Source organism: Trachemys scripta, chromosome 4 (assembly GCF_013100865.1).
Source record: "Trachemys scripta elegans isolate TJP31775 chromosome 4, CAS_Tse_1.0, whole genome shotgun sequence".
NCBI lineage: Eukaryota > Metazoa > Chordata > Testudines > Emydidae > Trachemys > Trachemys scripta.
Window position 1 is genome coordinate 131,856,949 of NC_048301.1, and position 26,318 is coordinate 131,883,266.

Below are 26,318 nucleotides of genomic sequence, written 5' to 3' on the forward strand. Positions count from 1 at the left end.
CAAGCCAGAAATAAACTTAGTTTTTCTCCAACCGAAACAAATGGCCAAAATCCACCCGAACTCGCGAATTATTTCCGTCGACCCAAACCTGCATTTTTCTGTGAAAAAAGGTTTCACATGAAACATTTCTCCCAGCGCTGGTACGATGCCCATTTTACAGAAACCGAGGTGCAGAGCTTGTTCAGAGTCACATACACTGGTCAGTTGCAGAACCCAGATCTCTCAACTGCAACACCCTTGCTCTACTCCCGATACCGTGCTGTCTTCCAGACTACACTGCATTTTCTTTACACTGGTCCACTTGCTGTCAGGGAACTCTAGCCGTGAACAAAGCACAGTCCAGGTTGAGCTACTGGAGCCTGGCATGCATTACTCTCCACCCTGCACAGTGTGCTTCATCCAAATGGGCCTGTATAGGCCCCTGCATCCAGTTTTTCCATCATGGCCCATGGTGGAGTTTCTTGTTTCTTCTACTGAGCCAGAATGTGGGCTGGCTGTGGTAGGGCAGTTCCTATGCTCAGAAGATAAGTCCTATCCCCAATGTTAGCACTACCAGTAGAATGGCTGCTAAGGTATAAGTGCAGAAATTCCCAGCTGGCCATTGCACAAGAAAAGTAACGCGCAGTGTTTCTTATCCCTTTTATTGATCACCTGGGAAGGACAGAATCCATGCCGTGGAATGCCAAAGTTAAGCCCTGTGCTACTTCAGCTAAACAGCTCTCTCTCCAAGCTAGAAGCACTTGGAGGCTGGTAGCCTCCTACGTGGTCCAACCACTGGAGGGACACAAAGACCCGCTAGGCCAGTGTGTGACGGATGACCAGAAAGAGTGAAGCACCCTGCAGGATGAATGACTCAAATTCAACCCTTAAAAATATATGAGTAGATAATGTTTGTGTTTTTGTGTATTTACATATATACTGGTAGAGGTCAACAATGTAATCAAATAGTCCCCGTCTATGCTGTACTCTGTTAATTCAGAGATCAAAGGGACATCTTAACATTTAAATGAACTGTAAACATAGGATATCGCTGTATTCATCTCTCTTTGAAATGTATAGCAAATCATCTGCAAATGGTGGAAAAACAGGCAATTGCATTATGTTCATCTGTGAAGATAATTACCAGTGATGCTTAGGAAATGGGTCCACTTCAAAGTCCCCAGGAGGCCTATTGTTCACCAAAGGACTCCGAGCTGTCAAAGAAGGCCTGAAACTGTATGAAAAATAGATTGGGTCCTGATCCTGTGATCTCAGATCTGCCCGAGGCTTCATGCAGGGGAAGCCTAAGCCATAAGGACTGAGATCCCAGTTCTGATTGGATTGCCCTGAAATATAAACTTTGGACTACAACCAATGGACTATTTCTGAAAGAACTCTTGGCGTCTACAAAGTTCACCATCTCTGCTATGAATCTGAATCTCAAGATTGTACTTCTGTCTGTATGTACACTGATCTTTTAACACATTCTCTTTCTCTTTTCTTTTTTAATAAATTTGAGTCTAGTTAATAAGAATTGGCTGTAAGCGTGTATTTGGGTAAGATCTGGAATATTCATTAACCTGGGAGGTAATGTGGCCGATCCTTTGGGATTGGTAGAACCCTTTTTATACGATTAAGAAGATTTTCAATAATCTTCATCATATTTGACTTCGGTGTCTCGGTGGAGGCCTGAGGCTGGGTTACTTTAAGGGAACTGTTTTGCTGACTTCTGGATAACCAGTGAGGTATTATAGAAGCTGTTTTATTCTGGCTTGGTAAATCTAAGTATTGGAATATCCACCGGCTTTGGAGATTGTCTGCTTCATTCTTTGCAGTCAGGGCCGGCTCCAGGCACCAAGCACCCAAGCACATGCTTGGGGCGGCACCTGGTAAGGGGCGGCGGGGGGAGCACGGTGCGGCATTCTGCGGGGGTGGGGCGCTCCAGCGGCGTGGAGCTCGGTGAGGGGGCGGCGCGGGCACGGCGCTGGAAGGGGTTCCGGCGGGGGCGGGCTTGGGCGGTGGGGCGGAGCGTGGGGGGGGGGGGGGGGGGGGGGCGGCGCTTTTTTTTGCTGCTTGGGGCAGCAAAAAAGCTAGAGCCGGCCCTGTTTGCAGTTCACCCTTAATGAGAGACCTCAGTTGGCTCCCCTTAGGACTCTGGTCATACAGAGTAGTATCCAAACCACTCTAGGGTTGTATTTATGGAAGATAAGGTCCCTGCCCCAAACAGCTTCCACTCCAGGATAAATAAGAGCTACAACATCTGGGGGAGTGGGAGGATGAGCACACAATGGGGAAGGAAATAAGCGTAGCTGGTTGAATGGGACTTTTATCCCATATTTCAAAATCTCCTTTCATTCCAAATCGGGACGAAATACAAAATCTCGCAATTTACAGCGGAACAATTCTGAAATATTTTGTTTCGGAAACATCAAAACAAACATTGAAATGTTTTATTTTATTATAAAATAATCTCTAATATTAAATATAACATATATGTCAATAGAATATATTACAATTAAAAGTTTAGGAAAGTTGGTTTTTTAAGTGAAAATGAAATGAAATGAGAATATCATAGTTGGAGGGGACCTCAGGAGGTCATCTAGTCCAAGCAGGACCAATCCCCAGACAGATTTTTGCCCCAGATCCCTAAATGGCCCCCTCAAGGATTAAACCCTGGGTTTAGCAGACCAATGCGCAAACCACTGAGCTATCCCTCCCCCCTCCATAGCATTCTCCATATCAGAATGGAACAGAATGAAACAAGAAAACCAGAAAAAAACACTCCTTTTTGATTCAAACTTTTTTTAAAAAATCTATTAAAAAAATTCATTGAAATTGACATGTTTTGCAAAACATTTCAATTTTGATGAAACTGCATTTTCTGAGGGAAAACTGTTCTGTCAATTTTTCCCCACCACACCTAGAAATAAGCTGACCCACTGGCTGAATTGTTAAGGCTATGTCTTGTTACAAAAATCAATTCAGACTTCAATTTGAGCATTTACATTGAAGAATTGGCGATAGTCCGTGTTTCATGGAGACTGATCTCTTGATCAGCAAACAGCAGAGGCTAACAGCGGGAGTTTGCCTGGGAGTTCGCCTGGGGAGAGTGCACCGAGGCTTTCATCTGCAGGTTTCTCTGAGTAGTTCCTGCAACAGCTAAGGAAACTCTTAAGAGGAAGGGGATATGGAAGGTGAGCGATCAGCTGTTGTAACCTGCACAGGTTGTGCCATGTTTGTCTTTCTTCCACAGGACAGAAGCGACTTTGTCTGTACAAAGTGCAAGCTGGTCTCCATATTGGAAGAGAAGGTTCGAGGGCTGGAGAAACGAGTATCGACTCTGCGTTGCATAAGGGAAAATGAAGATTTCCTGGACAGACGTCAGGAGATGCTTCTACGGCCATAATGTTCTGAAGATTCAGAGCAGGTGCAGCAGGGACAGAAGGATTGTGAAGAGGTTTGGCAGCATGTGACCTCCAGAAGGAGACAGAGGAGCGTCCATGCACCAGCAATGGAGATACAGGTGAGCAATCGTTTCCATGTTCTCTCTACAGGTACTAATGCAGAGAGTGGTCTAGATGACCCATCTGAGGGAAGGGAGCAGAAGGAGACTCCACCGATTGGAAGGCAAAAGATGCACTGTCCTAGGGATGGGGGTTCCACGACCACCACTCCCAAGAGGAGGAGGAGGGTGGTGGTGGTCCCGACTTCCTCCTCAGGGGGACTGAGTCATCTATCTGCCGCCCCGACCGGGAAAACCGAGAGGTCTGCTGCTTGCCAGGAGCTAGGATACACGATGTGACGGAGAGACTGCCGAGACTCATCAAGCCCTCGGATCGCTACCCCTTCCTGCTTCTCCACGTGGGCAACAATGATACTGCCAAGAATGACCTTGAGCGGATCACTGCAGACTACGTGGCTCTGGGAAGAAGGATAAAGGAGTTTGAGGCGCAAGTGGTGTTCTCGTCCATCCTCCCTGTGCAAGGAAAAGGCCGAGGTAGAGACCGTCGAATCGTGGAAGTCAACGAATGGCAGGTGGTGTCGAAGAGAAGGCTTTGGATTCTTCGACCACGGGATGGTGTTCCAAGAAGGAGGAGTGCTAGGCAGAGACGGGCTCCACCTAACGAAGAGAGGGAAGAGCATCTTCGCCAGCAGGCTGGCTAACCTAGTGAGGAGGGCTTTAAACTAGGTTCACCGGGGGAAGGAGACCAAAGCCCTGAGGTAAGTGGGGAAATGGGATCCTGGGAGGAAGCACAAGCAGGAAAGCGCAAGAGGGGAGGACTCCTGGCTCATGCTGAGAAAAAGGGACGATCGATGAGTTATCTTAAGTGCCTATACACAAATGCAAGAAGCCTGGGAAACAAGCAGGGAGAACTGGAAGTCCTGGCACAGTCAGGGAACTATGATGTGATTGGAATAACAGAGACTTGATGGGATAACTCACATGACTGGAGTACTGTCATGGATGGATATAAACTGTTCAGGAAGGACAGGCAGGGCAGAAAAGGTGGGGGAGTTGCGTTGTATGTAAGAGCAGTATGACTGCTCAGAGCTCCGGTATGAAACTGCAGAAAAACCTGAGAGTCTCTGGGTAAAGTTGAGAAGTGTGAGCAACAAGGGTGATGTCGTGGTTGGAGTCTGCTATAGACCACCAGACCAGGGGGATGAGGTGGACGAGGTTTTCTTCTGGCAACTAGCAGAAGTTGCTAGATTGCAGGCCCTGGTTCTCATGGGAGACTTTAATCACCCTGATATCTGCTGGGAGAGCAATACAGCGGAGCACAGACAATCCAGGAAGTTTTTGGAACGTGTAGGGGACAATTTCCTGGTGCAAGTGCTGGAGGAACCAACTAGAGGCAGAGCTTTTCTTAACCTGCTGCTCACAAACAGGGAAGAATTAGTAGGGGAAGCAAAAGTGGATGGGAACCTGGGAGGCAGTGACCATGAGATGGTCAAGTTCAGGATCCTTACACAAGGAAGAAAGGAGAGCAGCAGAATACGGACCCTGGACTTCAGAAAAGCTGACTTTGACTCCCTCAGGGAACAGATGGGCAGGATCCCCTGGGAGAATAACATGAAGGGCAAAGGGGTCCAGGAGAGCTGGCTGTATTTTAAAGAATCCTTATTGCGGTTGCAGGAACAAACCATCCCGATGTGTAGAAAGAATAGTAAATATGGCAGGCGACCAGCTTGGCTAAACAGTGAAATCCTTGCTGATCTTAAACACAAAAAAGAAGCTTACAAGAAGTGGAAGATTGGACAAATGACCAGGGAGGAGTATAAAAATATTGCTCAGGCATGTAGGAGTGAAATCAGGAAGGCCAAATCACACTTGGAGTTGCAATTAGCAAGAGATGTTAAGAGTAACAAGAAGGGTTTCTTCAGGTATGTTAGCAACAAGAAGAAAATCAAGGAAAGTGTGGGCCCCTTACTGAATGAGGGAGGCAATCTAGTGACCAAGGATGTGGAAAAAGCTAATGTACTCAATGATTTTTTTGCCTCTGTCTTCACGAACAAGGTCAGCTCCCAGCTTGCTGCACTGGGCAGTACAGTATGGGGAGAAGGTGGCCAGCCCTCTGTGGAGAAAGAAGTGGTTCGGAACTATTTAGAAAAACTGGACGTGCACAGGTCCATGGGGCCGGATGCGCTGCATCCGAGGGTGCTGAAGGAGTTGGCGGGTGAGATTGCGGAGCCATTAGCCATTATTTTTGAAAACTCATGGCGATCGGGGGAGGTCCCAGATGACTGGAAAAAGGCTAATGTAGTGCCCATCTTTAAAAAAGGGAAGAAGGAGGATCCGGGGAACTACAGGCCAGTCAGCCTCACCTCAGTCCCTGGAAAAATCATGGAGCAGGTCCTCAAGGAATCAATTATGAAACATTTAGAGGAGAGGAAAGTGATCAGGAACAGTCAGCATGGATTCACGAAGGGGAAGTCGTGCCTGACTAACCTAATTGCCTTCTATGATGAGATAACTGGCTCTGTGGATGAGGGGAAAGCAGTGGATGTGTTATTTCTTGACTTTAGCAAAGCTTTTGATACGGTCTCCCACAGTATTCTTGCCACCAAGTTAAAGAAGTATGGGCTGGATGAATGGACTGTAAGGTGGATAGAAAGCTGGCTAGATCGTCGGGCTCAACGGGTAGTGATCAATGGCTCCATGTCTAGTTGGCAGCCGGTTTCAAGTGGAGTGCCCCAAGGGTCGGTCCTGGGGCCGGTTTTGTTTAATATCTTTATTAATGATCTGGAGGATGGTGTGGACTGCACTCTCAGCAAGTTTGCAGATGACACTAAACTAGGAGGCGTGGTAGATACACTAGAGGGTAGGGATCGGATACAGAGGGACCTAGACAAATTAGAGGATTGGGCCAAAAAAAACCTGATGAGGTTCAACAAGGACAAGTGCAGAGTCCTGCACTTAGGATGGAAGAATCCCATGCACTGCTACAGACTAGGGACCGAATGGCTAGGTAGCAGTTCTGCAGAAAAGGACCTAGGGGTCACAGTGGACGAGAAGCTGGATATGAGTCAACAGTGTGCTCTTGTTGCCAAGAAGGCTAATGGCATTTGGGGCTGTATAAGTAGGGGCATTGCCAGCAGATCGAGGGACGTGATCGTTCCCCTTTATTCGACATTGGTGAGGCCTCATCTGGAATACTGCGTCCAGTTTTGGGCCCCACACTACAAGAAGGATGTGGAAAAATTGGAAAGAGTCCAACGGAGGGCAACAAAAATGATTAGGGGGCTGGAGCACATGACTTATGAGGAGAGGCTGAGGGAACTGGGATTGTTTAGTCTCCAGAAGAGAAGAATGAGGGGGGATTTGATAGCAGCCTTCAACTACCTGAAGGGGGGTTCCAAAGAGGATGGAGCTCAGCTGTTCTCAGTGGTGGCAGATGACAGAACAAGGAGCAATGGTTTCAAGTTGCAGTGAGGGAGGTCCAGGTTTTAGGAAAAACTATTTCACTAGGAGGGTGGTGAAACACTGGAATGCGTTACCTAGGGAGGTGGTGGAGTCTCCTTCGTTGGAGGTTTTTAAGGCCCGCTTGACAAAGCCCTGGATGGGATGATTTAGTTGGGAATTGGTCCTGCTTTGAGCAGGGGGTTGGACTAGATGACCTCTTGAGTTCCCTTCCAACCCTGATATTTTATGATTCTATTCTATGATTCTATGATTGCGCAACTCCTTGGGAAAATCAACACCTTCCCATCATCCCCACTGCTAATTCTCCTGCCTCCTGCCTGATCCATTCAGGGATATCATGACAATAGCTGGGCAAAATTTTTCTGATGGCACTTTTCTTCACTGACTATGCAGATCTAGGTAATCTGAAACACATTGCGAATTCATGTCAAATTCACCAAATTGTTTCAGTTGAAAAAAACATTGTGAAAGTCAAAACATTTCAATGTTTTGATTCAAAATGACCGTTTCAAATTTCGCATTCATTTTATTTAGTTAGTTAAAAAGGAAAAAATCCTCAGAAACGAAATGCTAATTTTTGGATTGAACTACGTTTTTTTTCATTTGACCTGAAACAATTCTTTTAAAACTTTTTCATTTCCCCAAAGAATTCAATATCTTTCTCTGCCCCCAACTTTTCCGTTCAGCCATCCAGTTGCCAAATCGGTTATCCTCATCCACTATCTGCAGCAACGCAACTCACAACTGTGATTCGGGGGGGGGGGGCTTCCCCAATTCTTTGGCAGCCAATCAGCACCTCCCAGAGTCCTGAGAGCTGCCCTAGACCAAACCCTTAGCTAAATGCCAAGCTGCTGGGAGCTAAGGAATCCTGGCTACTGTATGGCTGATGAAGGAATCACATGAGTCCTAGTGGATAAATAAGGATATTTAGAAGCACATGCCCAGCAGCTGTAGTTTTGAGGTTATTTTTCGGTTTCTCTTAGAAGCCCACTTCCCAGGCAATGGCAGATCATTAAGAACGAAAACAAATCTATCGGTTTTGGGGTGGAGGGGACAGAATGAGAAATGACAATGTATTTCTGGTTGGTTTTGGTCTAGGCTCTTCAGGGAATCAAAACAGCTGAAGTTCATTAACAGTTTATTACCAGTCTTTGAAGGCAGGTCTCCCCCTACAGCCTGACACGCTGTAGGACTGAGAATGGCCGGCCCAGTTCGGTTTGACTCAAGCAGCTTTGACACGGTGGGGTGCAGATTTCCACACCTGCAGAGATCCCCCTGGCATTTCCCGATGCTGCCGAGGTTCTTGGGTACCGCAGATGGGCAAAGAGAATCTTCCCACGGAGACGAGCTCCGCAGAGCGGCACAAAGCAGGAGGGCTCAGATCCTCAAAGTTATTTAGGCACCTAAGATGCAAGACTGAGACCAAATACCCATGTTGTTCCTTTGTGTGCCTGGACAACCTGCCCTTCCCTGTGACCCTTTAGCACAAGGCACAGAGTCCTTCTGCTCTCCTAGGGGAATGCCAGCGCGAGCATGCTCCTTCCTCTTGCCTCTGTCCTAACATCAGAGCCCCCGAGCTGCATTGAAGCTCAAATGTATCCATTTCTAACACTGAATCCTGCTGCACTGCTTGTACATTGCGCTGGGACATGAATAAACACACATTGATGCTGTTCCCTGATTGGACAATGCCGCATGACCTCCAAAACTAACCAACACAGCACAAGTCAGGAAGAGTCACAGTGATCTGCAGGCCAGCTGGGTAAATTTACAAATCCATTTCCAATGGAGAATGCTGCGATCCGCCCGTTAATGCAAGAAGAGGCGGTGTCCATGCAATAACTTACAAGAGGTAAATGATTTGCTCAGCTCTAGTCATGTATCCTAGAACATAAGAACAAAGCAACACATCTGCCCAGTCCAGTCTGCTATCTACGGCTCCGGATTTAAGTGGGCGTAGAAGCAGGCCCCAGGTGGGGTGCCCAGAATCAAACACCAATTTGGTGAAGGAATCAGGAACAGAACCCAGCCGTTCTGACTCCCAGGCTGCTGTTACAAGAGGCCTTCCCTTTAATAGGAAGCTGAATGCGAATGCGTCCTTCCTAGCATCAGGCAATAGGACCCCCTGGGACTGAGCCACAAGCAACCCACATCAGACTTTTATTCTTAAAACTCACTTTGATCAATACTGACTGCAAGATGGTGAGGCTCTGTGGATAATACTGATCGCTGATGCAGCATTTCTACCCACTCAAAGGTGGGGAATCTTTATTACCGTCCCCCTCCCCCAATGCACAGATGGGGAGCCAAAAGCAAGGAGCCACTGTGGGACTAAGCTAAGGTGACACAGCCGGGCAGTGGCAGAGTCTGCAGTAGATCCGATCCCAGCTCCCCGTCTAGTGGCCTACCCACTAGACCACATTGCTTCTCTTGTAAACTGCCCCTTACACCAGGGATCTAGTGTTGTCTTAAGGCCTTGGGCTTCAGCTACATGACTCCCACCGAGGTCCCTGCATTTGTGTGCATGCCTGGGTGTAATGCATGGAAAATGCTTTCCTTCTGCGTCGGATTTCACTCCGTTCTCGTCCCAGAGGCCCTATTCTGGGGCTGCATATGAGTAACTCCCACTGGAGTCGAGGGGACTTACTCATATCCTGCGGGAGGAGAATACAGGCCCCAGCACTCAAAAACATTTCTTTTATAACAGCCACACCTCACCCTGCAGCCAGGCTCCCAGCGCACGTCTCATTTCCATAGGGAAGGCTGCAGAGTGGGAGACTTATGGATTTCTGGCAGCATGAGCTCAGAAATGGCATTCGCTGACCCACCCGGGGACAGGAGAAAAGCTCATGCAGAGACCCAGCCTTTCGAAGTGTCACATGCCCTCTGGTTTCCTCTGCAGCCTGACGCACTCTGATTCGGCTCCGTGGCTCTCCAGTGGAGGTAACACATTTCTGTGCAAACTGGCTGAGCTCCACACTGACACGAGAGACAAAGCAGATTTCCGGTCACGGGGAATCCTGCCTGGTCAGGACTCACAGCAGCGTTTGGGTCTCTGTCTGGGGCACTGATCTGGACCCCATTACAGTAGCATCCGAGGGCCCTGCAATCTTTACCAGATTTACCCTGGGCAGCTATTACGCCCATTGTACAGAAGGGGAGCTGAGGCCCAGCCAGGCTAAGGCATTAACCAAGGAATCTATTACACTTCCAGAAATTGAACCCAGGTTTCCAAAAGCCTCGGCAAGTGCCCCCACCACTGGTCCTTCCTTGTAGTCCACATGCCTGCGTGATCTCTGGCCCCGTCATGTGTTAACGGCACATCCAGGGCCGGCGCAACCCATTAGGCGACCTACGCGGTCGCCTAGGGTGCTAACATTTGGGGGGTGGTGACTATGGCGGCCGGATCGTATGCTGCCCTGGTTGTCGTCGGTATTTCGGGGGCGGGACCTTTTGCCACCTAGGGCGGCAAAAAAGCTGGCGGCGCTCCTGGGCACGTCTACACTGCAGCACGTGGAGACTGCAGCTTGCAGTGACTCCCGCTAGCTCGGGTACCAAGAGCAGTGCAGCTGTGGCAGCTTGAGCTGTGCACGCCCACCTGGATCCCTGGCTCCGTACTTGGGCAGCTAGCTCACCCCTGCAGCTCCTGCTGCTGTAGCTGGAAAGCTAGCTCAGGGCTGTTTGCATGCGCTGTGATCATGTCCCTGACTGCAGTGTAGACAGACTCCTGGTGATCGGGGAGACTGCGTCAGGTGGTTCCCGAGTTTCCACGGCACATTAGCATGAGCTGGGGCCTGTTTCTATTTTGATGTGGGAAAACCCTTGGTTATCAGCGCCTTACCAAATATCAGAGCACCAGCAACGTGCATGGGCTGAAATTGTCCCGGGCAAAGAGCAGGACAAGGCCTAAGCACCCCTTAAGTCCACCAGCCTATTTACTGCTTCTGGGCTTAGGTGATGGCAAGATTGGAAGCAAAGACCATCTTTTTGTTCTGTGTTTGTACAGCCCCTAGCACCATGGGGGTCCCAGTCCATGGCTCAGGCTCCTAGGTGCTATAGCAATGCAAATAGGAAATACCGATAGACCTTGGGCTGGCCCTCCAGGCAGGGCTGGCTCTCCCCCAGTGCTGCAAGTAGCACAGAATAAGACAGTCCCTGCCCTGCACAGTCTTCACAAGCTGCCCCCAACAGCTTTACCCATCTGCGTTTGGGAGTGGTGTTTGCATTAGATTCAGAGCCCCAGGCCCTTTCCTCTGCCTGCAACATTCAGTGCTGCATTTCCCCTTCAGGGAGAAGACAGGCAGCCTCCACTCAGGCCACTGCTAATGCAACCTGTTGGTGTGGCTAGAGTCATCCGTGCACCAAATAGGCACTGCTCCCCCCTCGACCCCCGCAGCGGCCCCACTACAGGAATTCCCACTACGTGTGAGGTGGGCACTCCTCAATGGTAGTCAAATTAGTCTAGGGTCTTCACTTCACCTCTAACAGCTAGCCAGGCCCTGGCAGCTCAGGGCTGGAGTGCTTTGCTGTGTGTTAGCAAGAGGACAGGGGGTTGGCCTGAGTCCCCATTTGTTTCCCCTCTAAGCTCCCATGGGAGCTTCCCACTGCATACACAGCCCATTCCTGGGAGGACCGGCGAGGAAATGCTTCCCATCCATCAGGGGAACAGTTCTGTGGTGTACTGGAAATTGGTTAAAAATTACAAGCCATTCTGTGAGATGTGAGGGATTCCCAGTCCTGCTCACAGGCGAGGGGGCGGTGTGGGAAGCTGTGGACTCTGGGTCGACCAAGTCAGTCAGCAGACAGCCCTTGGAAACAGGGCCGGCTCCAGGCACCAGCAAAGGAAGCAGGTGCTTGGGGCGGCCAATGGAAAGGGGCGGCACGTCCGGGTGTACGGTGGCAATTTGGTGGCAGGTCCCTCGGTCCCTCTCAGAGCGAAGGACCTGCCGCTGAATTGCTGCCGAAGAATGAAGCGGCGTGGTAGAGCTGCCTCCGAACTGCCACCAATCGCGGCTTTATCTCCCCCCCCCCCCCCCCTCGCCGCTTGGGGCAGCAGAAAAGCTGGAGCTGGCCCTGCTTGGAAAGAGTCATTTTAAAGCAAGGTGTGGTGAGTTGGGACTCGCTCCTTAGGGAGTAGCCTGTTTTCTCTCTCTCTCTTTTCAGGTTCTCATGCGTTATTGGTCTGGATTCTGAGAAATAAAGCAGGGTTACGTTGTAACCCTCCAGCGAGAGTGTTCACATGTTTATCTCGGGGTGCATGGCATGAGCCTAACAGCCTCTCCTTGCAGACAGGCTGCGGCTGTGTTTCTGTCTCAGCAAGGTCTCTCTAGGCGGCACCGTTCACCACATTTCCTTTCCACAGCCAATGAGAAATCAGCAGGGGCAAGTTATTCAGGGAGGCTGGAAATCTCGTCTACCTGTGTGTTCCAGCCAGCCCTGTGACAGGGGGTTCCGCTCGTGTAGCCCTGTGCGCCGCTGGTGCTACGTACATGATACACGTGGGGCTAGGTCAGGCTCTCATCCTCCCAATTCCCACCCTGAGAATTGTGTGTTCGGGGTGTTGGGATCCGGGGCTCTGATTGGGCCCTGCATTATGACAAGGCCCAGTTGTGACAGGTGGATGCTGGCCGGAGCCTGGATTTCAAGCCCGGCCCTCCCAACGTTCCTGGGCCGCTCAGATTGGAGACGATGGGTCTGCTCCTGTGGAGGTCGCCATCCTGGCTGATTCACTGTGCCTGAGTGTTGGGTGTTGAACTGGGGACCGGCAGAGCTAAAACCCTGAGTGGCTACAGCTTCAGCTAAAGAGGCAGAATTTCTAGGGGGGCCTGTAACAGACTCAGCTTCTCCGCAGATTGGCCCAGAGGGCGACCTGTCATATCCACCCACCAGTGAGTACAGTCGCATGCACAGAGTGAAACTCACCGAGGCCCCACTTAGCTCCCTCTGGAGCCCTAGCCACACCCACAGTGCAAGAGGGGACTGGGGCTGCGTGGGCCTGGCTCGGCAGTCCCATTCCAAATCCCTCCATCCCCTAAAAGTTCAGGGGTGCCTGGATCGGGCCCAGCAAACACATGAATCGGAAAAGAGGTTTATCCTCCTCTCAGAATCCTGCTTCCCATGCCCAGGCTCCCATGGCACCTGCTGGAGTCGGTGCCACACGGCCGCCTGGCAGGATAAGCTAGGCTCAGTGGGGCATGGGAAGGTGCTGTACAAAGGCCACTCCCTTGGGTGGAGCTGCTCCTGGGGGGGAGGGAGGGAGTCTGGCTTCCTCGCTGGGGCTAGCGCCCAGAGCAAAGGGAGTGGGCCCTGAAGGGGTGCGTCACCTCAGCAGGGCAGCCCGCTGCAGCGAAGGGGAGAGGAGAGGATCCTCTTCCTCACCCCGCACTGACAGAGGGTACAGGCAGACCAGGCCTCCATGCGGGAATACACCCCACCGGCCAGCCATACGTACTGTGCTTTGCCCAACCTGAGCGGCAGTGAGAACTGCCCAGCCCTGATCCCAGCCCTGCTGCTGGCCAGCACAGACGGCTGATGAAAACGGGAATGCAAACTCAGGCCAGGTTGCTCCTGGCAGCAGGTTCTGCTTGAGGGATGTGATGAGCATGTCCCCAGCTTTCCCTGCCCGGCTCCCCGTGGACCCAGAAACAGAAACTGCAGAGCAGAGTGTGGGAGAACCTCAGAGAGCCTTTCCCACAGCGGGGAGAGGGCGGCGAAGGTGGCAACAGGGCTTCACATTCCCAGCGGGGCTGCAAAATTCCAGGCGCCTGCTCAGAATCTCTAGGCCGGCTGAGAATTCAGCTGGGAGCTCCCTGCCCCACTCCCCACGGAGACAGCTCAGGGAATGAAAGGGCTTCTGTTTGGGGGACCCTCGGAGATGCCACTAAAGCCCATGCAGGGTTGGGCTCCATGCTGCATCTATGGGGGCCTGAGTTCAGAGAGGACTTTGGGGGAGATGGGGCAGGCTCTAGCCTGCCACCTGCAGGCCAGCAGCGGAGCACTGTGGTTCTCCAGGGATTCAGCGGGGCAGAGACTGAGGCGGACTGGCCCCTCCTAGATCACCAGGAGAGCTTTCCCCTCTCCAGCTGCTGCCACCCGGAGCAGCCTCCATCTAGCTCTCTGCCTCGGCTAGCGGGAAATCAGGCTGCGGCCTTAGTCTTTCTCCCCATCACCCCGCTGCCACCAGCCAGGAACGGGACTTGGCAATCCCCATAGCAAAGATGTTGGATTCGACACACTGCTAAGAGGACACAGTGGGCTGCCGGCGCCGACTCCCGGGCCCTGCTTTGATCGCCTTCGAGATGAAACATTTTAGGGTCCAGTTTCTCACCCTGCTGTCTGAGACGGAGAGCCTAATCATATGGGGTTATTATAAAAACCCTTCACGTTGCCCAAGCCCCATTCCTCTAAGACAGTCAAATGCTCCGCAGAGGTGAGCATAATTAGTCTCAGTATATAGGCAGGGAAACTGAGACACAAAGAGGCACAGGCTAAAAGGTCCAAACGTCAGGTGCCGAACAGAAAGCACCTGAATCTACATTGAGCCACGCAAAGGAGCCGCTTGAATTTTAGCACCCATGGCTCTCCCCAAAGCCTGGCCACTTATTTACGTGCCTCAGTGTGGACTGAAGGCCAGAAACCTTCACAAGGGCTCAGCCCCCCACAGCCAGTGACAGATTTTCAAGAGAGCTCGATGTTATTGAGCAGTTTGGAAAATCTGGCTCCAAGTGTGGGTGCTGAGCCCTGGAAAATCTGGCCCTCAGTGACTTGCAGCAAAGCAGGTTATACCGTGGCGGAGATGGAGTAAAACCCAGCCCCCCAGTCCCCAGCTGTAACCACGAGCCCAGGGCATCTCCCGTATTTATGTTACATGGTGTCATATATTAATTGACAGGCTAGGCTCTGCAATCTGAAGCCTTTTAATCATGCAGCCAGCTTCCTGGCATTTTCCCAAGTCTCTGAGAGGCAGTGCCAGGGGGCCAGACACTCTAGTCCCTCGCATGATGGGGCCTGCAATTTTTAAGCGCCAATAACTCCCCCAGACCGGCTTCGCCAATGGGGTGTTGGGCTTGGGAGGCTACAATGCCCGCACGTTTCCTCCAAACTGCTGTCAATGGCGCCACCACATGAGCAAAGTGGGCTAATGTCTGTACCAGGGAAATCCCCGGAGCAAAGCACGGCGAAGGGGCGAAGCAGCTAAAAAGGCAACGACACCTTGGGATGGGCAGGATAGAAATTGATCGGCACAGCAGGACTCCGACTGTCAGGGGAAAGACTGACCTCATCCAGGAACAGCCTGGTTCTCAGAGGACCTGAGCCACCTGCTATGCCTGCGAGGGACCCAGCGACTATGACAATCAGGCCTAAAATGTCTTTACAACACCCCACAGGCTGCAATCCTCACCCCACTGCAAACATCCGCCGCATCAGCACACCCACACTGCTAGTGACTGCCCTGGTTGGTAGGGTCCTTGCCCCAGGGATCCTGCACTCCTCTGATTCATGTAGCTAAGGAGTTATGAATAGTCTGACAATCCTATTAGAATAATGTTAGCGACCTAAGTGACCCAGGCGGCGGCTAGTGCAAAGCATGCATGGGCTAGCAGCACCCTCCCCGCACCCACTGAGAAGGGAAACTGTGTTCCTACAGCGGGCTGGGGAGCATGGTCCTTATAGGGCTGGAGCTGAATGCACAGGTCCTGAAATGAATTAAAAGATGGAATGGGTCCCTGCTGGGGCTTTACTTTGCCATCACAATAGCACTGGCTTGGCTGAGCCCTGCAGCCTCCTTACAATCCACTGCCCTGGGGACGCACGGGCCAAAGCTGGCATCCCTCATCCAGCAATACTTGTTTGCAGACAGAACCAGGGCTGGCTACAAGATGCTTCTACTGTAGGAGAACCAGGGCTGGCTACAAGATGCTTCTACTGTAGGAGACACCGGAGGGTGACAGTCATACCGCAGGGTCCCCACCTAAAGGTATATGTACCTTGCACTAGGCAGCTCCCTTGTATTTCCTGCTCACCGATGAAAAGCATCCACTCTGAATGGGATCCCACACAGCCCTTCCCACCTGACTGCCAGCGAGAGACAGAGAGAGACACTGCAAGAGGAGGGCTGAATGCCAACTCTGCCTTGGGCAAAAATGGACTGGGGAGAGCAGATGGCACCTTTCTCTAGCACCTTCCATCCAGAGCTCTCAAAGCACTTCACAACGGAGGGTCAGTATCATTATCTCCATCTCAGAGAGGGGGGAAACTGAGGCAGCGACCTGCCCGAGGAAAGCAGTGGCAAAGTCTGGAATACAAGCCAGGGCTCCTGCCTTCTTCCTATACCTGTTGTTCTAGGCACTAGGCAGGACTGCCCCCTGCACTGACCGGGGTGCTCAGCACAACCCGCTGCTGTTTGCCAGCTACACAATGTGGTTTTTATATTGAATACATTTCTCTGGCAGCCCTTCAGCTCTGTCCCTAAATTCAAAAGCTAAGCTACTTCCCATCCTTGCTGCAGCACGGCTAAACCTGTTATGAATACAGCTACAAAGTGTCTTTCCCAGGGAATGCCAAAGCCGACCTGTCTCATGCAGAGAAGGGCACCGTCCCCAGTGGAGGCACCCCGCTGCCCTTCCAAGCCCTCCCTTGTAGAGCATGGGGAAGTTCTCAAGAGGGCAGGTTAGTCCCAGTCCTCTCCACAACTGGGACCTAACCGGAGTGGAAACACTGGGACCATCCATGGTGCTAGAAGTCAACCCTGCAAAATCCTCTTTGAACTGAGCCCTGTTGGGTTCCTGTGGCAACAGGGCTGGGCCAACGCTTGGAAAATTAACATCTTTGAACTGAACCACCTGGTGAAACTTTACTGTCCGTCTAAAACAAACAATTCCAACACTCAGGGGCAGTCCTGCCTAGTGCCTAGAACAACAGGTTTAGAAAGGAGGCAGGAGTCCTGGCTTGTATTCCAACACTCTGCTGGTGGCCAACCCAGACTGAAAGCCCCCAAAGCCGTGGGTTATCACAGCTATTGAAATACTGGACAGAAAGCTCCAGGACAGTTGGCAGTAATTGTCCAGTATAAATACTCCATTATGCTCTCAAACAATCAGAATCTGCCCAGCAAACCAGCTCCTCTGATCCGTTGCAATCAAGAAGCAAAGCATGCAGAACAGCACAGTATAAACAGCATTATGCAGAGGGGCAAAGGGAGGAGGGGGGAGTTGGCTCAGCAGGTCCTGAAATAATAGCTGCCTTTTTGTTTTGTTTCTAATTTGCGGTAGAAATTTTATATCAGCAAAGTGTGGCCCCAAATTCCGAGCCCAAGCAACCTGCAGCTGATTCTGGGGTGGGGTGAGAGGGTGTCTATCCTTGTGCCCCAAGGACAGCACTTGCACTGCAAAGCAAATGACAGTTCGGTACTTACAGGTAAGCCGTTAAGGGGCTCAGGCTGACAGGGACTTGGGAGAGTCCCAGCTCTGAACAATCCACTGAGAGCATTATGCCATCTTCTTCACAGTGGCACTGAGGCGGGCATGAGGGCGCAGCACCTGGGTCCGTGGATACCGCCTGGAGAGTGGCGGAGGAGGATAGAAAAGTGCACCAGAAGAAGAGCTTGTCCATCTTGGTCACAGCTGCAGCCCACATGAGCTGGGTGAGGGTGGCTGGCACTGGCTCAGTGGCTCTGATCTCAGCTGGCTGCTCGGACAGAGTCTGATTTCTCAGACCCAGCAGGCACTGGATCCCCTGCACTCCTGAGTGTAGTAAAGATGCAGCCAGTGAAGGGGAGGCATTGTTGAATGATCTTGGTTATTGGGTTTCACAGGCTGGGCAGGGCAGGGGCGTGAGAGCCTCGGAGAGGAGGAGCTAAAGGAACTTTCTGCTCTCTCCCTCTCTCTCCCGGAGAGCTGGCAGGAATTTCATTCAAAGAGAAGAAGAAGAAGAAGAAGAAGAAGGGAAAAAAAAATACCCCAACAAATAAAGACCTGTTTGTAGCTCCAGGACTTGTGCTTTGCTTTGCAATGTTTTTGTGGGATAGCAGCGCAGGGGAAAGGAAAGCCGACTCCTCCGGGAGAAAGTAATTTAAACAGGGGTTTGATCCTGCCTCATCCAGCACTTCAAACACTGAATGGTACCCCCTGAACCATGCCTTTGGAGGCATGTGCACTGAGGCTGGCTCCCTAAACCCAGCCGTCAGCTGGGAATTCAGGGGTTAACATTTGGGGGAGCTAGTCTGAATAAGCCATGCTGCTGCCTCCCAAAAACTTCAGTGCTATCTACCTATCTTAGGTACTTCTATGGCTCCATCACCACAGCATGGGAGCACCTCTTTACCCATCACACCCTATTGTACAGATGTGAAATTGAGGCACAGGGAGACTAATTAGCTTGCCCAAGGGAGACTGTGACATAGCAGGCAACTGAATCCAGCTCTTCTGACTCCTAGACTAGTGCCCTAATCACTAGGCCATCCTGCCTCCGCTCCTTCTCTGAGCTCACAGTACCATGTTTCATGGCAGATGACATCTCTCCTTTGATCAAGGACTGTTTATCGCCATAAGGCACAGACCACACCTGGAGAGCGGAAGTGATAAGGTTATTCCTAAATGTAGTGTCAAATGCTACATGCTAAAGGTGCACAACAGGAAATCTCCCCCCCCACACACACACACCGGAATCATAGAAACAAGTGTTGGACTCTTCTATCCACGGTGTTACTGAAGGAGAAACAGTTTGGCAAGGCAAACAAAAACTAGGTTTCACCTCCAAAAATTACAACCAGCCCTTCTCTAAACCCCTTCCTGCAAGGAGTCTGACAGACAGAGTGAAATCAGCCTGGGGATCTCCTCTGGGAGTCAGATTCTTTAGGGGGGTTCCACATTCCCTCTTTTGGGGACTGTAGTCTCAGGTTTAACTTCAGACTCTGACCTCTCCAAGGCTGCTCTGCTTTTCCCTGCTCATTCCGTCCACTGCCCAGAAAGTCAAAGCAACTAAAATGCCTCCTGCGCATGGCTTCCAGCTCCAAACTGCCCACAGAGCGACCCAACACCTGCCAGACAGACACTAGGATGACCCTGGAGGGGGCAGCCCTTAGGCTGGAGGTGCAGGAGTGGAGAAAGAAGAATCCAGGCATGTGTCCCTGTGAACACAGCTGCAGGTCCCACATCACCAGCTGGGTGCGAACCTACGTCCTGTGGTCAGAGCGAGAACTGGGAGCCTGGGTTCCACTACCTGCTTTTCCACTAATTCCCTGTGTCCTTAGGTGACTCAATGCACCTGTCTGCATCCCTGTTACTCCCCGGGAAAAGAGCTAGGAGAATGAGGTGGTCTGTAAAGCATGAGAGGCTTAAGCAGCCGACGCTGCACTCGGAGGGCTGATTGCAGCTCAGGTAGATGTACTCGAACCAGTTTTAATCTCACTTGCTTGAATCCTGGAGCAGTGAAGCCACAGCGGCACTGGCTAGCCACCGAGTAATTACCCAGGGCTCCAGACAGGCTCATGCAATCTGTGTGGCATAGCCCAGGCTCGATGGCTCCGCTGCTAGATGAAAGCTAGCTAGCTTGGGCTCGGCTACTCATGCTGCAATCAATCTCTCTGATTGCAATATAGACCTACCCTGAGTAGCTTACCCAAGAGAAAGTCAAGAGATGACTTGATTCCAGTCTATAAGTATCCACACGGGGAGAAGATTTCTGTTATTATTATTATTTCTGCAGGCTCTTCAATCTAGCAGACTAGGGTAGAAGGAGATCCAATGGCTGGAAGTTGAAGCTAGACACATTCAGACAGGGAATATGGTTCACATGTTTAATGGGGAGGGCAATCAACCATTGGAACAACTTAACGAGGGGCATGGGGGATTCTCATTACCTCTGGAGTCAAGACTGGGTCTCTCTTTCTAAAATATCTGCTCGAGCTCAGCCACAAGCAGTAAGCAGGGTGAGGAACCCCTAGCTGGGTTTGTTTGACCTGTGCTATGCAGGAGGTCCGACTGAATGATCACAATGGGCCCGGATCCTCGGAGGTATTTAATTTAGATGGGAGTTAGGTGCCTAAAGAGCTGAGCCATTGGTCCCTTCTGGCCTTAAACTCTAAGGCCCCACTGAAGTCAAGGGGAGCTTTGCCACGGACTTCCGTGGGGGCTGGATTTCACCCTCAAGATTTGCAAATTGATTTAATTGGCATAACACCTCGTACATCACAGGGCATTTCTGAGGCTTCATTAATTAAACCTTTGCAAAGTGCTTTGACATCCCCAGCCACACAGGATTTAGATTAAAGGGAAAGGGCTATACAGAGAGCTGGGAGCCCTGCCATAATTAAAGGCTGAGCCAGACACGCTTTCCTACAGCTTTGACTTGGACAATTGGTTTGGCTGGAAAATTGCCACATTTTTTCAGGCAACCAGTCTGGAGAAAGTGACTCAAACCCATTGGGAGTGCCAGGCCAGTCACAACAACCCTACCCTGAAAGGATGGGTTCACCTAAGGTGTCTCTGTCTCCCTCTAGCGCAAAAATGATTCATTACTGGCCCCTAAAACTTCTTGTCCAGTGAAACGTCCTTGGGGATCCAGCCGCCGGCTGGACTGGAAGAAAATAATTTGTGTTGAATGTGTTATTAGAGCTGGTGGGAAATGCTGTTTCACTGAAACATTTCCAGGAACGTGTCAGTTTCGACAAAATTTGTGCTGGAAACGTTCTCCCCCCCCCCCCCCCCCCAAATAATTTGATTTGAAGGGGGGGGATTAAAGGTGCCCACGGCCATATTGTGTCAGCTTTTAATTTTTTTTTAACTGTCAATTCATGTTAATATCATATTTCTATGGGTCTATGATACTTTATAGAGAGATAACATTTGATAGTATATCATAAGGTGTCAGCTGTATTCAAACATTTGGATGAGTTCATTTCAGTGTTTCCTCAGTAAATTTAAGATTTCCAGACAAAAGGCAATTTGGAAATGAGATGGAAATTCTGTTTTCTGGCCAGCTTTAGTTAATGATTTCTGCTGTGCCTAGCTCTGGGCCCAATCCACTCCCATTAACATAAACAGATGTTTTTTGCCATTGACTTTAGTGGAAGCAGGATCAGGCCCCCTGTATGTTTGTGTGTTGCCCTCTAGTGGCTGGCTGCAGCTTAGAGAGAGCGGAAGAGTGTTTTTAATAGCAGACGGCAAGCCAAGCACTTCCCTTAGCTCAGCTGATAGGTGCCTACGGCTGCAGGGCTCCAGTCTCAACTCTTTGGGGTGTGTAGCTTATTAGAGAGAAAGAAATAGCCCCTTCACACTGAAGTTACAACCTCTACCCCTGACGTTTCAGTTGTGAGCCTGACAAGTCCCTAGGCAGTGTTGTTGTAGCTGTGTCAATCACAGGATATGAGAGAGACAAGGTGGGGGAGGTGATATCTTTTATAGGACCAACTTCTGTTGGCGAGAGAGACAAGCTTTCGAGCTGACACAGAGCTCTTCCTCAGGTCTGGGGAAAGTACTCAGTGTCATAGCTAAAAACAAGGTTGTTTCAACAGGCCTCTTCACTTTGAATGGTCCCCAGTATTTATTAACTACTTATGCTAAACAGATATATTGGGATTGGAAAAGGTGCAGAAAAAGGCAACAAAAATTCTTAGGGGTATGGAACAGCTTCCATATGAGGAGCGATTAATAAGACTGGGACTTTTTAGCTTGGAAAAGAGACAACTAAGGGGGGATATGACAGAGGTCTACAAAATCATGAGTGGTGTGCAGAAAGTAAATAAGGAAGTGTTATTTACTCCTCATAAAACAAGAACTAGAATTAATAGGCAGCAGGTTTAAAACAAATAAAAGGAAGTGTTTCTTCACACAACGTACCGTCAACCTGTGGAACTCCTTGCCCGAGGATGTTGTGAAGGCCAAGACTATGACAGGGGTCAAAAAATAATTTGATAAGTTCATGGAGGATAGGTCCATCAATGGCTATTAGCCAGGATGGGCAGGGATGCAAAACCATGCTCCGAAGTGTCCCTAGTTCTCTGTTTGCCAGAAACTGGGAATGGGCGACAGGGGATGGATCACTTGATGATTACCTGTTCTGTTCATTCCCTCTGAGGCACCTGGCATTAGAAGACAGGATACTGGGCTAGATGGACCATTGTTCTGACCCAGTATGGCCGTTCTTATGTTAACACCTCTCCTGTCATGGGAGGAGGGGGAAGAGGAGAGGAAGGCAGGGTTGTTAGGGGGTTACAGATTGTTGTAATAAGCCATAAATCCAGTGTCTCCATTCAGTGCATAATTTTTAGTTTCAGAGTGGTAGCTGTGTTAGTCTGTATCAGCAAAAACAACAAGGAGTCCTTGTGGCACTTTAGAGACTAAGAAATCAATTAACAGCAGGATACCAAGGGAGGAAAAATGACTTTTGAAGTGGTAAGAGCGTGGCCCATTACAGATAGTTGACAAGAAGGTGTGAGTAACAGTAGGGAGAAATTAGTATTGGGGAAATTAAGTTTAGGTTCTGTAATGACCCAACCACTCCGTCTTTATTCAGGCCTAATCTGATGGTATCCAGATTGCAAATTAATTCCAGTTCTGCAGCTTCATGTTGGAGTCTGTTTTTGAAGTTTTTTTATTGAAGAATTGCCACTTTTAGGTCTGTTATTGAGTGACCAGGGAGGTTGAAGTGTTCTCCTACTGGTTTTTGAATGTTATAATTCCTGATGTCAGATTTGCATCCATTTATTCTTTTGCGGAGGGACTGTCCGGTTTGGCCAATGTACATGGCAGAGGGGCATTGCTGGCACATGATGGCATATATCACATTGGTAGATGTGCAGGTGAACGAGCCCCGGATGGTGTGGCTGATTTATCTCGTTAGACTGACCTCACACTTGGTAAAGCAACCCCCATCCTTTCATGTATTTATACCTGTTCCTGTATTTTTCACTTCGTGCATCTGATGAAGTGGGCTCTAGCCCACGAAAGCTTATGCCCAAATAAATTTGTTAGTCTCTAAGGTGACACAAGGACTCCTCATTGTTTTTGCATAATTTTAGTGTCTAGCAAAGGTTTATGGATTTAGTCTCCCAGGCTCATCTTTTGAACGCATTGTTGGATGGAGAGGTCAGATACAGAGTGATCACTTTGTGAAAAGTGTTCAGCCACATGTCTTTAATCATTTCCAGGAAAATGATAAGAGACAAAAAAAACAAAAAAACAAACAAAAAAAAAACAACCTATTGCCTGTGGGGGAACACTTTTCACTAAGTGAACACACACTGCTTTCTCCCTTTCTTTCCTCCCTATGATGGGAGAGGTGTTAACAGGCCATTTCACTGGTCCCTTGAAATATGTGTTAACTACTTATGCTAAACAATGGGTTCCACCCCCTCTGTTACTCACCTTGTCTCTCTAGGAGTCCCTGTGTTCTTTTTCTCACCACACCAGCAGTCAGAGTGATGGTAGTCGTGCTGCACGTGATGGGTGGCTAATGTAGCTGTCTAGGGACTGTGCATCTCTTTTAGGCTTGTGTGGATTAAAGCAGGGCTCTGCAGGAGCTGGTGACAGCTTGGCCAGCACCCCTCACTGCTTTCTTAACCTGATGACCTGTCCCACCCCATTTATTTCAACTGATAAAACTTTTTTGGCTCCCTAGGCTGAATCCAGGGGGGTGAATGCCCATGTCCCATGGGAAATCGGGAGAGCTGTGCTGATCTGATGAATCTACAAAGCAGTGGCCTGACTACAATTCAAAAAGCAGCAGCAGCACGTGGGGATAAACTTTGAAAGGCCAAGGCAAAAAATGAGACTAAACTAGCTAGGGACATCAAGGGTAACAAGAAAACATTTTAAAAATACATGAGAAGCAAGAGGAAGGCCAAAGACAGGTTAGGCCCATTACTCACTGAAAGGGAAAGATAATAACAGAAAATGCATCAATGGCCGAAGTGTTAAATGCTTTTTTTGTTTCATTTTTCACCAAAAAAAGTTAGCAGTGATTGGACGTCTAACATATGAACATCAGTGTAAATGGGGTAAGTTCTGAAGCTAAACTAGGAAAACAACAAGTTAAGAATTACTTAAAAGTTAGAGAGGGGCAGCCGTGTTAGTCTGTATCAGCAAAACAACAAGGAGTCCTTGTGGCACCTTAGAGACTTATAAATGTATTTGGGCATAAGCTTTCATGGGTTATAGCCCACGAAAGCTTATGCCCAAATAAATTTGTTAGTCTCTAAGGTGCCACAAGAACTCCTCATTGTTTTGTTTTGTTTTGTTTTTTTAAAGTTAGAGGTCTTCATGTCTGGAGGGCCTGATGAAATACATCCTAGAATACTTAAAGAACTGTCTGAAGAGATCTCTGAGCCATTAGCGATGATCTTTTAGAACTCAGAGGATAGGAGAGTTCCCACTGGATTGGAAAAGAGCAAATATCGTACCTAGCTCTAAAATGGGGAATAAGGACAATTGAGGGAACTTAACTTTGGTACCTGGAAAGATAATGGAGCAAATAGTCAAACAATCAATTTGTAAAAAGAACAGGAGTACTTGTGGCACCTTAGAGACTAACAAATTTATTAGAGCATAAGCTTTCGTGGACTACAGCCCACTTCTTCGGATGCATATAGAAACCTGTCATTAATCAATTTGTAAGTACCTAGAACATGGATTGGTCAAGAACAAAGCTTGTCAAACCAACCTAATATCTTTCATTGACACAGTAACAAGCCTTCTGGATAGCAGGGAAGCAGTAGATGTGATGTATCTTGACTTTAGTAAGGCTTTTGATACTGTCTCACATGACTTCCTCCTAAACAAACTAGAGAAATATAGCCTAGAAATGAAACTACAATAAGGTGGGTGCAGAACTGGTTGGAAAAGTGGAGTTATCAATGGTTCACAATCAAGCTGGAAGGTGTATTGTGTGGGGTCCCGCAGACATCTGTTTTGGGTCTGGTTCTATTCAATATCTTCATAAATTATTTGAATAATGGCATAGTAAGTATACATATAAAGTTTGCAGACAATATCAGGCTGGGAGGGGTTGCCAGTGCTTTGGAGGACAGGGTAAGAATTCAAAATGATCTTGACAGACTGGAAGAATGCTCTAATATAGATAGAATAAAATTCAATAGGGACAAATGCAAAGTACTGTACTATGATTAGAAAGGCATAATCAACTGCATAAATACAGAATGGGAAATGTGTGCCTAGGAAGGAGTACTTTAGAAAGGGATCTGGGGGTTATAATGGGTCAAAAACTAAATATGAATCAACAGTGTAATACCGTTGCAAAAATATTTAAAAAAAAAAATAAAAAACACCAAACATAATTCTGGGATGCATTATCTGGAATGTTGTGAGTAAGAAAAGTAGTAATTCTTCCGCTCTGCTAAGAATTGATAAGGCCTCAGCTGGAATACAGTGTCCAGTTCTGTGCACCACACTTCGGGGAAAATGTGGACATATTGGAAAGAGTCCAGAAACAACAAAAATGATAAAAGGTCTAAAAAACATGACCTACAAGGAAAGATTGAGAAAATCCGGTTTGTTTAGTCTGGGGAAGAGAAGGCTGCGGGGGGACATGGCAACCATCTTCAAATATGTAAAAGGGTGTTATAAAGAGAAGGGTGATCAAATGTTCTCCTTAACCACCAAGGACAGGACAAGAAGTAAGGGGTTTAAATTGCAGCAAGGGGGATTTAGATTAGACTTTAGGAAAAACTTCTTAACTGTCAGAGTGGTTACGCACTGGAACAAATTACTTAGGGAGGTTGTGGACTCCGTCATTGGAGGTTTATAGGAACAGGTTGGATAAATACTTATCAGGGACGGTCTAAATAAAACTTAATCCTGCCATGAGCGCAGGGGACAGGACTAGATGACCTCTCAAGGTCTCTTCCAGTTGGGCTCAGAGCTGGGAGTCAACAGCTCAGTGGTATATGAAGCCAAGGCAGGAGACAGCCCCATAACACGTTTAAATGGTGGTCTAGCGGTGGGGCTGGAGGTCCTGGGTTCTGATGCCAGGCAGCCGTAGAGATGGAAGTAGAATATACACCGTGCCAGGGTCTCTGGCCTGTGGTGGGCAGGAGGGCAGAGTAGGTGGCTCCTGCTGCCCTTCCAATCGCTGATATTTCGGTTTTAACATCATTGGTTTGTTAAAATCTTTGCAATGAAATTTATGATGGTAAAACAAGCTGATGGTCGCTCCTTGGGCTCCTCACGCTCTGCTGCTGACAGGGCTGGGTCTTTTAGCAGCCTTGGATTCCTGTTCGCCCTGGCACCTGGGAGGTGTTTCCAGAACGGACATTGTGTGGCAGTCATTTCCTGCAGGGGGTGGCTGCTTCTCCTCTTCTCCCTTCACCTGTGCTGGGAGGCTGGGACGGAGCATGGAGGAGCTGCTGCTATCCAGTACTATGGTGAGTGCTCTCTCTGCCTAACGCTATCCCAGGGCT

At 49.2% G+C, this 26,318-nt stretch overlaps 1 protein-coding gene across 1 annotated transcript in view; it reads right to left on the minus strand.

Moving 5' to 3' along the window:
- LGR6 (leucine rich repeat containing G protein-coupled receptor 6) overlaps positions 1 to 17,822 on the minus strand; it is a 217,231-nt gene extending 199,409 nt beyond the window's left edge. Inside the window, exon 1 of the mRNA XM_034767596.1 lies at positions 17,319 to 17,822. Coding sequence (XP_034623487.1) covers positions 17,319 to 17,539 — 221 coding nt within the window. The 5' untranslated portion in view covers positions 17,540 to 17,822. The remainder of the gene's footprint in view (positions 1 to 17,318) is intronic.
- Between the last annotated feature and the right edge of the window lie 8,496 nt (positions 17,823 to 26,318).